At 44.8% G+C, this 13825-nt stretch overlaps 1 protein-coding gene across 1 annotated transcript in view; it reads left to right on the forward strand.

Moving 5' to 3' along the window:
* LOC126088335 (dynein axonemal heavy chain 10) overlaps nt 1-13825 on the forward strand; it is a 1153099-nt gene that overhangs the window by 877680 nt on the left and 261594 nt on the right. Inside the window, exon 46 of the mRNA XM_049906469.1 lies at nt 7422-7602. Coding sequence (XP_049762426.1) covers nt 7422-7602 — 181 coding nt within the window. The remainder of the gene's footprint in view (nt 1-7421; nt 7603-13825) is intronic.

Below are 13825 nucleotides of genomic sequence, written 5' to 3' on the forward strand. Positions count from 1 at the left end.
TCCAACGTGGATTGCGACCAAACCCACGGGCCCAGACTGACATACCCAGTGGAAAGCCAGGTACTCCATTTTGGGAAGACTGGCGAGGACCAGGCTGGAGGAGGTGCAGCAGAGTCCTAGGTTGACGCCCATGGAGGAGCTCTGCGGGGCTGCGGTCTCCTATTGGTGTGGTCCGGTATGCCGTCAAGAAAAACGTCAATGCTTCCTCTGCAGGAAATTCGTGCACATACTTTTTCATCTGCGTCTTAAAGGTGCGCACCATGCGCTCAGCTTCCCCATTCGATTGTGGATGGAAGGGGGGAGAGCAAACGTGCCGAATATCGAAGCGCCTACAAAAATCCTGGAAGGTCTGCGAAAGAAACTGCGGTCCATTGTCCGAGACCAGGGTGATTGGCAGACCTTCCACAGAAAAGATTTTTGCTAGTGCCTGGATTGCAACGTCTGAAGTGGTTGAGGAGCAGCGAACCACATATGGGAATCGGGAATAAGCATCAATGACAATGAGCCAAAAGCCATTGAGAAACGGCCCCGCAAAATCGATGTGAACACGTTCCCACGCCTGGGTTGCCGGCGGCCATGAAGAGAACGCTGCCCTGGGAGATGCTTGTTGGCTCGCACACTGGGAACAGGCGGCCACCAAGTGCTCAATTTCTCTGTCAATACCGGGCCAGTACACATGTCTGCGAGCCAAGGTTTTAGTACGGGAAACACCCCAGTGCCCCGCATGTAATAACTTGAGGACCTCCCGTCGTAAACTTGCAGGAACAACCACGCGAGGAGCTGTATCATCGGTAGCCAGAAGGAGAACTCCTTCCAAGACCGAGAGACGGTCTCGTAGAAGAAAATAATTACGAAGAGGGTCCGAGGCCCGGCCCGGAGGGCGGGACGACCACCCCTGCTGAATGAGGCGAACTACTTGCCGGAGAACCGGGTCAGCCGCTGTTTCCCTGGCGACTCGAGAACTAGTGATCGGGAAGCCATCAACCGCCTGGCGGGACGCCACATCCAAATGAAAACACATAATCTCCTCTCGATCAAATGTAGGGTCCGGGCCCACCGGAAGACGGGAAAGAGCGTCGGCGTTGGCATGCTGGCCTGTAGGGCGAAAACGAATGTCATAATGGTACTTAGAGAGGAACAAGGCCCAGCGCTGTAGTCTGTGGGCCGCCCTATCCGGAATCTGAGAGGCGGGGCCAAATAACGATATTAACGGCTTATGGTCAGTGATTAACTGAAACTTCGTGCCATACAAGAAAGGGTGAAACTTGGTAACAGCGTAGACAATGGCCAAAGCCTCTTTTTCCACCTGGGAGTAATGGGCCTGCGCGGGACTAAGCGTTTTCGACGCAAACGCCAGTGGTTGCTCGGAACCATCTGCGTTGCGATGGGCCAGGACCGCCCCCACCCCATACTGTGAAGCATCCGTAGCCAGGACTAACGGCTTATGGGGATCAAAAGTAGCCAAACAAGGGGCTGACGCGAGGAGGCCCTTCAACGAGGTGAACGCTCGCTCGCATGCCAGCGACCAATCAAAAGGAACACCCTTGTGCAGAAGGCAGTACAGGGGGTGGGCTATAGTGGAAGCCCTGGGAATGAACTGGTGGTAATAGGCTATCTTGCCTAAAAAAGCTTGTAACTCCTTCAGCGATGTGGGCTGAGGAAGGTTGACGATACCTTGGACCAAACTTCCTAGTGGCTGGATGCCATGCCGAGAGATGGTGTAGCCCACATACTCAATGGACGGTTGGAAGAAGGTTGACTTCTGCAGGTTGCAACACAAGCCCACAGACCTGAATTTGAGAAAGAGGGTGTGAAGGTTGTGCAAGTGGTCCGTTGTGCTGCGGCCCGTGACAATTATGTCATCCAGGTAATTAATACAATGAGGGATTGTCGACGTGACATGCTCAAGATAACGCTGGAATATCGCCGGGGCACTGGATATTCCAAAAGCCAACCGCTGGTATTGGTAAAGGCCAAACGGGGTGTTGACGACTGCCAGCCATTTGGAGTCCTCATCAAGTGGTATCTGATGATAAGCCTCTGACAGATCGATTTTCGAAAAATAGTGGCCTCCCGCCACGGCGGAGAACAATTCATCAGCACGAGGCAAAGGATAGGTGTCCACCACCAATTGGGAATTAATGGTGGCCTTAAAATCGCCACAAAGACGTAATTTTCCAGAGGGCTTCTTGACAATAACGAGGGGCGAAGCCCACTCACTGGAAGAAATGGGAAGAACGACCCCTAGGGCTGTCAGCCGGTCTAGCTCTTCCTTTACCTGAGGGCGGAGAGCCAAGGGGATCTGCCTCGCGCGTAGAAAACGCGGGCGAGCCGACGCCTTCAACGTTAAGTGAGCTTCAAAATCTGAAACACGCCCCAGGCCCTCCTCAAAAATGTCTGGAAAGTCTGAGATCAAAGATTCTAATGAGTGATAGGAAACGTCTTCGGAGACCAACTGTATGGTGTCAGCGATATAAAAACCGAAAGCTTGAAAGGCATCCAGGCCAAAAAGGTTAGCGGAGCTCGCATCACTGACAACAATAAAAGTAATAGGCCGAGTGACTGATTTGTAAGTCACGTCGGTAGTGAATTGACCCAGTAGGGGAATGAACTGTTTACCATAACCACGTAGACGCCGGTAAACTGGCGCCAACGGGGGCGATCCAAGGTCGGAATACGTTTGGGCATTCAACAACGAAACTGCCGCGCCCGTATCTACTTGCAGTTGTAACCGGCGCGACCGAACTGACACCTCGATAAAGAGTTTTTGCGTGCCGATGCGTCGGGAGCCTGGCCCGATGAAACTTCCTGAATGTCAACGTCCATGTCCTCTGTACTTGCTTCCTTCGATTCCTTTGAGGCTGAGCGGCAAACTTTAGCAATGTGACCATTTTTATGACATTTGCGACAAACGGCCCAACGCTGGGGGCACTTTGACCGATCGTGATGTATATAGCACGACGCACAGGACGGCAACAGGGGCCGGCGGCCGGAATTCTGTTTACGCGCCGCGCGGGAGCGGCCGTAACGGCCGGATTGTACCGCTCGCACGTCGTCCACCCCGGACACAGTGGACGCGGCCGCGCCGCCCTGAACCTCCGCGACGTCGCACCACGCTTCCAGCTGTTGACCTGCTGCGTGAGAGACTTCATACGATTGAGCAATGGACAGGACTTCTTCGAGGGAAGGGTCTTCTAACTGCAGGGCCCGTTGCCGGACCTCCCTATCAGGGGCCGAACGAACAATGACGTCGCGTACCATAACATGGGCATACGACTCCCGCGACTGCTCCGTGACAAAATGACACTTGCGACTAAGACCGTGCAGGGTTGCGGCCCACGCCCGGTAAGACTGATGGGGCTGTTTCTTGCATTGATAGAACTCGACCCTAGCCGCCACAACATGCGTGCGGCGGCGATAATATGAAGACAGCAATGAACACAATGCGTCAAAAGACAAGGACAAGGGTTCCTGCAACGGCGCCAGCTGCCGCAAAACTTGATACAGCGAGGGAGATATCCAAGACAAGAAGAGAGCACGACATACCTCCGCATCGGCAACATGAAACGCCTGGAAATGCTGCCGAAGGCGATGTTCATATGCGTCCCAATCCTCCGCCGTCTCGTCATACGGGGGAAAGGGAGGAGGGAACGGCGCCGGAGCAGACGGCGGTGAGAGCAACGCCGGAAGCACTTGTTTCATGGTGGCCATGAGCTCCGTCTGCTGCGCAACCAAAACCCGCACCAAATCCTCCATGCCGTGGAGAAACTGCGAAACCGGAACAACGACGCCACACGCGAAAGAACGACCCTACTCGTCGCTAATTGTGTAGTAACACTGTTCACGTTACGTCGCACTTCACTTAGCGTAGACCAGGACTGTGTCCTAGGCATGCCCGATGTTGACTGACTCCGCTCTGCCTGTCCTGCCGGAGTTGTTGTTGTTGTTGCGCCGGCAGAGGGCACGTCCGAATTCTCGCGTGCCCTCTGGTGGACGGGACTCTACTTGCGGCAACTACTGTCCATGACGCGCCGTGCCAATGTGCGCCTCCCGCGATCTTTCTGGTGGCTACTACACCTCCCTTTCTTTCTGTCTGTCTCTCTCTCTCTCTCTCTCTCTCTCTCTCTCTTTAACTCTCCTTTTTGTTTTTTTGTGTAAAAATATCATCATGTCTTTTGTAGCCTCAAAGTAATTTTCTCATGATTGTGCTTATAATCATGAGCAGCGAACAGGTCACTGTTTCAAAATTTTCACTCGTAGAACAAAAGTTCATAATTATTAAATCAGAGATGATAAGGATTCAGTGATGATGTGCTCAATATTAATCATTTAATTTGCAGAACAATACTTCATAATTATTAAGTTTCAGATAACTGACACTTGCTGATAAAATATTCCTAGTTTGGCAGTAAATATGAATAATAATTGCATTCAACACATTTAGTATTTTCACTTCAAAAAAATTTCAGTAATTTCAGGTTCAGGGATATCAAATATTTAATGTTCTTGAAATAAAACACTGAATTCCCTATTTTCCCCAATAAATCTTCTCACACCATAGTTTACTGAACTTGTGCTGATGTAGCCACTGTCTCATGAGGGGGACTGCAGATTCATGAATCTGGATCAGGCAGCAAGTCAAGAATCATGGACTTTGATTGGCACACCAACTGCTGAGAGATTCTGCACAGTGCATGTGCAGAAAATTGCAGAAATTCTCCTGACAGACAGAATATCTGGGAAACACACAATTTCTTTATAAGAATGTGGAAAAAGATCGATTACTATTTACTGTAAAGAATACACTGTAAGTTGCAGATAGGCATTTGGTCCGAGCTGCTGGAATTGGCTGTCATGTGTGCATGAGGTGTGCTTGCTTGTGTGTATTAACGATCTGTGCTTCTCTTTTGCTGATAAAGGCTGTGGCTGAAAGCTTTATATACATGACTTTTTATTGTATCTGCCTGCAACTTAATGTGTCTTCCTCAAGGTAAGTATCAATCTATCTTTTCCTACCTTGTTGATATTACCACCTGGAGTTTTCATTGTTTGGCAGTTCCTTTACAAGAAGTCATGACAATTCCAAAACTGTAGTATACAAAAATGTATTCACAAAATCTATCATGGTGTTAATATGATATGGCCAGACCTGCTGCCATAAAACAGGGTTTACATAAGCTCTGGTAACATTTTCAATTATTTATTGCACAAGTACCAAACATTCTACAGATATCATATATATGTCATTTTGAAGAAAAAGCCTGAAAGTCCCCCCCCCCTCCCCCACCCACCACCACCACCACCACCACATGGAGTTTTCATTGTTTGGCAGTTCCTTTACAAGAAGTCATGACAATTCCAAAACTGTCGTATACAAAAATGTATTCACAAAATCTATCATGGTGTTAATATGATATGGCCAGACCTGCTTCCGTAAAACAGGGTTCACATAAAGTCTGGGAACACTTTCAATTATTTATTGCACAATTATTGTACAGATATCATATACAGGGTGTTACAAAAAGGTACGGCCAAACTTTCAGGAAACATTCCTCACACACAAAGAAAGAAAATATGTTACGTGGGCATGTGACTGAAAACATTCCATTCCATGTTAGAGCTCATTTTATTACTTCTCTTCAAATCACATTAATCATGGAATGGAAACACACAGCAGCAAAATGTACCAGCGTGACTTCAAACACTTTGTCACAGGAAATGTTCAAAATGTCCTCCGTTAGCAAAGATACATGCATCCGCCCTCCACCGCATGGAATCCCTGATGCAGCCCTGGAGAATGGCGTATTGTATCACAGCCGTCCACAATACGAGCACGAAGAGTCTCTACATTTGGTACCGGGGTTGCGTAGACAAGAGCTTTCAAATGCCCCCATAAATGAAAGTCAAGAGGGTTGAGGTCAGGAGAGCGTGGAGGCCATGGAATTGGTCCGCCTCTACCAATCCCTTGGTCACCGAATCTGTTGTTGAGAATCGTATGAACACTTTGACTGAAATGTGCAGGAGCTCCATCGTGCATGAACCACATCTTGTGTTGTACTTGTAAAGGCACATGTTCTAGCAGCACAGGTAGAGACCCGCATGAAATCATGATAACGTGCTTCATTGAGCATAGGTGGAAGAAAATAAAATGAGCTCTAACATGGAATTAAGCGTTTCGGGATACATGTCCACATAACATCTTTTCTTTATTTGTGTGGGAGGAATGTTTCCTGAAAGTTTTGCCGTACCTTTTTGTAACACCCTGTATATGTCATTTTGAAGAGAAAGCCTGAAAGTCCCCCCCCTCTCCCCCCTCCCCCCCTCCCCCCTCCCCCCCTCATGTATACCGCCACAGTGTAGTTTGGTAATTTGCTGATAGTCAGTGCTAGTTGCAAACGTGGTGAGTGCAGGTGCTGTGCCACAGAAGGGGACAGCTGTTTCATGAAGTGGCCTCCCCAATCACTAGATCCCACTCTGTGTGACTTTTTTCTGTGGGGACACATTAAAGATCTGGTGTTTGTACCGTCTCTACCACATGATGTAGCAGAGCTCCGGGAGAGAACACAGGAAGTGACTGCCACAGTCAATGATGCCATGCTGGGTCAGGTATGGCAAGAATTCGATTACCATATTGACATCTGCTGGGTCACTCATGGTTTGCATATCAAATGTTTCTAAAACAAAAGTTTCAGAATTTCTCTTCAAAAGGCAATATGTATGACATCTGTACAATGTTTAGTTCTTGTGCAATAAATAATTGAAAGTGTTCCCTTACTTTACATACACCTTGTATTTAACACCTGGTGAATACTTATCAGGTGGCAGCAGAAATATGCATATGAACAACAGCTACTGATCTGTCTCACTTGACACTGGGCCCTTAATAACTTTCCTAATATATCCTTACATAGTCCAATTTCCTCCTACTCATTTCTACCATATGAAGGAGTATCTGTCTCATATTTCTGAAACTTAACTACATATTGTAGAGCACTAGATAAAAGTAAAAATTATTAGGTAATTCCAATCAGTAGATAGTTCTAAGTGTAGGCATGCACAAGATGAATTCTCTTTTGATACAATCTTTGGATTTTTCACATCAGTAAGTGTTTTCATTAATTCAGTTACCTACATTGCAAGGTGTAATACTGAATGAACAGATGAATCAGACACCAATAGTAGTAAGCTGTAAAAATGGTGCTGTTGAAATTTTGAGAATAATCAAGCCAATGAATATTATATAGCTTGCAGTTCAAATAATACATTTGCTATAAATGGAATATGTGTTTCATTATTAAAATGTATTTATAAAATGAAATTTTTGAAGAAATTTGTACATTTATGAGTAATGTGTGTGCTAAAAACAATTATAATAATTTGAAAATAAAAAATAACATTCATCTACCATTCATCTCCTGCAGGCACTTACTTGGATCAAGAAGAGAGAAGAAAAAAGTAATCTGAAAATACTAACATTTAATGATGCAGATTTTCTGAAGCAACTTGAAATGGCCATAAAATATGGATTTCCTATTCTGTTTCAAGATGTGGATGACTACATTGATCCAGTTATTGACAATGTCATTGAAAAGAATATTAAATGTTAGTTGCAATGTCTTATATGAATTTATAAGAAACTGGAGCATGAAGTATGATGACTTTCCTTATAAATCCTTACATAGTCTGATTTCCTCCTACCCATTCATATTGTATGCAAGATTATTTTGCCTGTCTATCTGAAACATAACATTGGTGCACAGGCATTTTGATAACTACTGTATTATTTTGTTTTATATTCAAACAAGTTCAGAGATCACTTTATTCTGTTAGTACTGTAATTACATTGATGAACTTCTCTTATAGGACTGGTATATATGGTAGATCCTTCTAACTGGACCTAGTTAGCAGATTATCATGGTTGGTGAATTTTGTTTGTATGTATGGCAATCTTGCTAATGTACAGGACAAATACTTGTAAGAATCATGACTCTGTAATATCATAACTGACAGCAATTTAACATATTTCAGTTGTTGCTTTAAATATGTTTTTCATGTCTCTTCCTGAACTTAAATCAGTGGAAGACATTTGGGAAAATTCTGTGTTGTATTACCATCAAATATGGTTTCACTTGTCATAACCATAATCTTTCTGCTATATTAGCAAGTACTTTGCATCTCCATTTCTTGCTATCCATTGCTTGCTTTTTAATGCCAATGTATGTGCTGCCATCCATCACATCATCCATGATCTGAAATCTCTTTCACCCTCACCTCCTCTTTCCTTTGACAAACCGTTCTAAGACTGCTTTTATCAGCCCATCCTTCATTCTTAATAACTGTCCAGTCTAGTTTCATTTCCTTCTTTTTATTACATCCAGTAACTGTCTTTGCACTCTCACTCTTCTCAGTACCTCTTCATTTTTCATTTATAAATCCAGATTATTTTCCATCCTCCACCATGCTCACGTTTCAAAAGCCCCCAGCCTTGCTCGTCTTCCTTCCTCAGTGTCCACATTTCAGCAATATACAAGAGGACACTCCATACAAAACATTTTATTAATCTTTTAGTTAAATCTGTGTCCATATTGCTGCAGGAAATTCCCCTTTTCTTATATAATGCCTCTTTCACCATTCTGGTTTTATTTCTGTGCTGCTCTTCCATTTGACTTCTGTCCTGCTTCTGAGGTATTTAAAGCTTTGCTCATTTTCTAATTCTTTATTCAGTGTTATGGTTACCTTTTTATATCATCCCAGTGCCATTACTTTTGTTGTATTGATTTTCATTCCATAAATCTTCCCTTTAGCTTCAGTAGTACTAAATACTAAATCAAAAATAACCCAAGAGCTGTTTATAGTTTGTAGAGTGACATTGAGGCCTTTGTATCTCTTCCATATCACAAATAGTAAACATTGAAGTATGCATTCAGAAAATACACGGTGTCCCAGGAGGAACAGTCAGTATTCAGGGATATGACAAGAATGATCATTTGAAGCACAAAGTCTCCTAATAAACATGGTCTCTACAGTGCATACCTTAAGATCTATTAGCACTTGTTCATCATTGCTAATGTGAAACATGTCTTGAAACATGTCTTGAAAAAGTGCTCAGAGCTCTTAAGATATGTATTTTAGAGTCCATGTTAACTAGACTTTTTAGTTTAAATGATTGTTCATATAATATCCCTGAATACTTAACATTCCTCCTGGGGCACCCTGTATATATTTGTACAAGTATGTTCCACCTCTCCTGCAGAACCACTGGATCAGTTTCAGGCAAACTTGGCACACATGCCACTTTCTGTCTGGAAAAAAGCTCTGTGGGAGTGAAAACTACTTACCTTTCATTAGGGTGGAACAGGCTAACACCTTGAGACAAATGCACAGTTTTAATCTTCTCTTGACATACAGTGACTGACTTGTAATGAGTCTAACATTTAAGTGATGTTGTGAATACCATTACAAAATATGTCATTGTAGTTTACATTAATGTCCATAAGATATTTGGTTCATCGGTATTCCTTGAAGCCACATATGGCGTGGAGATCTCTTTGCTGTATGTGTAAAGACATCAAGCAGAGCTCAACTACTGTTGTTACCAGAACTAGTATCAGCACCACACAAAACCCAATATGAATACTTAAGAAAGAAAAACAAAATGTAATCTAAAGTAACACTGATTTCAAATTGAAATGAATTTAATTTTCAAGCAAATGATATTATCCAACTTCTCACTAACTTGAAATTCATTACACTTGTTGATTTATAGACTACTACAGTACGGAAGTTTCTGATCACTCCTCTAAATTTAATCAGAACGATTACTATAAAACAACAGGAAGTCTCTTATCCTCTCAACAGGAACTGAAATTGAGGACTTTCACAAGACACACACGCACTTTGGATCCTGAGATGTGCATGATTCAATAACCATCATTGGACACAACAGTGGTACCTTTTGTGTCACAGGTCATGAGGATAATGTTGATCCACTCACTGTTAGGAGACCCTTTTCAGACCATGCTGTCTCATTACTTTTCTATTCTCGCCCCATAACCACCTTCCACCCCCTCCTCCTCACATTCTGCATCCCTTTGCACACTTATCTGCCCTGGCAGTTATACATCATCAGACTGTGTTGCTGCAGCCTAAGTGATGAATAAGAACATTTTCTAAAAGAAAAGCAAAAACTCAGAAGCTGGTAAGCAGATGTGATTGTTACATGTAGCTATGTGCAACTGACAAGTGGTTATCTAATGTCATTTTTGTATCAGATTTCCACCCCAGAATTTCCATTAACTTAACCATAAATGTGTATTTTATATTTGATACAGAACGTATTTTCACTATTATATTTTAGGATTCTGATGTGACTTACCAAATGAAAGTGCTGGCACGTCGATAGACACACAAACATACACACAAAATTCTAGCTTTCGCAACCAACGATTGCCTCGTCAGGAAAGAGGGAAGGAGAGGGAAAGACGAAAGGATTTGGGTTTTAAGAGAGAGGGTAAGGAGTCATTCCAATCCTGGGAGCAGAAAAACTTACCTTAGGGGGAAAAAAGGACGGGTATACACTCGCACACACACACATATCCATCCACACATATACAGACACAAGCAGACATCTACAGAGGCAAAGAGTTTGGGCAGAGATGTCAGTCGAGGCGGAAGTGCAGAGGTAAGGATGTTGTTGAATGACAGGTGAGGTATGAGTGGCGGCAACTTGAAATTAGCAGAGATTGAGGCCTGGTGGATAACGGGAAGAGAGGATATATTGAAGAGCAAGTTCCCATCTCCGGAGTTCGGATAGGTTGGTGTTAGTGGGAAGTATCCAGATAACCCGGACGGCTTAACACTGTGCCAAGATGTGCTGGCCATGCACCAAAACATGTTTAGCCACAGGGTGATCGTCATTACCAACAAACACTGTCTGCCTGTGTCCATTCATGCGAATGGACAGTTTGTTGCTGGTCACTCCCACATAGAATGCGTCACAGTGTAGGCAGGTCAGTTGGTAGATCACGTGGGTGCTTTCACACGTGGCTCTACAAAACCTTTCACCTGACTCCATCAACCTCCTGACCCCACCGACAACATGCACCCCTACCTTCTACCTTCTTCCTACAATTCACAAACCCAATCATCCCGGCCGCCCCATTGTAGCTGGTTACCAAGCCCCTCAGAATGTATCTCTTCCTACGTAGATCAACACCTTCAACCCATTACATGCAGTCTCCCATCCTTCATCAAAGACACCAACCACTTTCTCGAACGCCTGGAATCCTTACCAAATCCGTTACCCCTGGAAACCATCCTTGTAACCATTGATGCCACTTCCTTATACACAAATATCCCGCACGTCCAGGGCCTCGCTGCGATGGAGCACTTCCTTTCACGCCGATCACCTGCCACCCTACCTAAAACCTCTTTCCTCATTACCCTAGCCAGCTTCATCCTGACCCACAACTTCTTCACTTTTGAAGACCAGACATACCAACAATTAAAGGGAACAGCAATGGGTACCAGGATGGCCCCTTCGTACGCCAACCTATTCATGAGTCGCTTAGAGGAAGCTTTCTTGGTTACCCAGGCCTGCCAACCCAAAGTTTGGTACATATTTATTGATGACATCTTCATGATCTGGACTCACAGTGAAGAAGAACTCCAGAAGTTCCTCTCCAACCTGAACTCCTTTGGTTCCATCAGATTCACCTGGTCCTACTCCAAATCCCATGCCACTTACCTTGACGTTAACTTCCACCTGTCCAATGGCCAGCTTCACACGTCCGTCCACATCAAACCCACCAACAAGCAACAGTACCTCCATTATGACAGCTGCCACCGATTCAACATCAAACGGTCCCTTCCCTACAGCCTAGGTCTTCGTGGCAAATGAATCTGCTCCAGTCCGGAATCCCTGAACCATTACACCAACAACCTGACAACAGCTTTCGCATCCCGCAACTACCCTCCCGACCTGGTACAGAAGCAAATAATCAGAGCCGTTTCCTCATCCTCTCAAACCCAGAACCTCCCACAGAAGAACCACAAAAATGCCCCACTGGTGACGGGATACTTTCCGGGACTGGATCAGACTCTGAATGTGGCTCTCCAGCAGGGGTACGACTTCCTCAAATCCTGCCCTGAAATGAGATCCATCCTTCATGAAATCCTCCCCACTCCACCAAGAGTGTCTTTCCGCCGTCCACCTAACCTTCGTAACCTCTTAGTTCATCCCTATGAAATCCCCAAACCACCTTACCTACCCTCTGGCTCATACCCTTTTAACCGCCCCCGGTGTAAAACCTGTCCCATGCACCCTCCCACCACCACCTATTCCAGTCCTGTAACCCGGAAGGTGTACACAATCAAATGCAGAGCCACGTGTGACAGCACCCACGTGATCTACCAACTGACCAGCCTACACTGTGAAGCTTTCTATGTGGGAATGACCAGCAACAAACTGTCCTTTCGCATGAATGAACACAGGCAGACAGTGTTTGTTGGTAATGAGGATCACCTTGTGGCTAAACATGATTTGGTGCACGGCAAGCACATCTTGGCACAGTGTTACGCTGTCCGGGTTATCTGGATACTTTCCACTAACACCAACCTATCCGAACTCCGGAGATGGGAACTTGCTCTTCAATATATCCTCTCTTCCCGTTATCCACCAGTCCTCAATCTCCGCTAATTTCAAGTTGCCGCCACTCATACCTCACCTGTCATTCAACAACATCTTTGCCTCTGCACTTCCACCTCGACTGACATCTCTGCCCAAACTCATTGCCTCTGTAGATGTCTGCTTGTGTCTGTATATGTGTGGATTGATATGTGTGTGTGTGCGAGTGTACACCCATCCTTTTTACCACCTAAGGTAAGTCTTTCTGCTCCCGGGATTGGAATGACTCCTTACCCTCTCCCTTAAAACCCAAATCCTTTCGTCTTTCCCTCTCCTTCCCTCTTTCCTGACTAGGCAACCATTGGTTGCGAAAGCTAGAATTTTGTGTGTATGTTTGTGTTTGTTTGTGTGTCTGTCGACCTGCCAGCACTTTCATTTGGTAAGTCACATCATCTTTGTTTTTAGGTATATTTTTCCTTCATGGAATGTTTCCTTCTATTATAACCATATATATATATATAATAGAGGGAAACATTCCACGTGGGAAAAATATACTTAAAAAGAAAGATGATGAGACTTACCAAACAAAAGCGCTGGCAGGTCGATAGATACACAAACAAACACAAACATACACACAAAAAATTCTAGCTTTCGCAACCAACGGTTGCCTCGTCAGGAAAGAGGGAAGGAGAAGGAAAGACAAAAGGATATGGGTTTTAAGGGAGAGGGTAAGGAGTCATTCCAATCCCGGGAGCGGGAAGACTTACCTTAGGGGGAAAAAAGGACAGGTATACACTCGCACACACACACATATCCATCCGCATATACACAGACACAAGCAGACATTTTCACTGTCTGCCTGTGTCCATTCATGCGAATGGACAGTTTGTTGCTGGTCATTCCCACATAGAAAGCTTCACAGTGTAGGCAGGTCAGTTGGTAAATCACGTGGGTGCTTTCACACGTGGCTCTGCCTTTGATCATGTACACCTTCCGGGTTACAGGACTGGAGTAGGTGGTGGTGGGAGGGTGCATGGGACAGGTTTTACACCAGGGGAGGTTACAAGGGTAGGAGCTAGAGGGTAGGGAAGGTGGTTTGGGGATTTCATAGGGATGAACCAAGAGGTTACAAAGGCTAGGTGGACGGTGGAAAGACACTCTTGGTGGAGTGGGGAGGATTTCATGAAGGATGGATTTCAT

The sequence above is a fragment of the Schistocerca cancellata genome, chromosome 6 (assembly GCF_023864275.1).
Source record: "Schistocerca cancellata isolate TAMUIC-IGC-003103 chromosome 6, iqSchCanc2.1, whole genome shotgun sequence".
Taxonomy (NCBI): domain Eukaryota; kingdom Metazoa; phylum Arthropoda; class Insecta; order Orthoptera; family Acrididae; genus Schistocerca; species Schistocerca cancellata.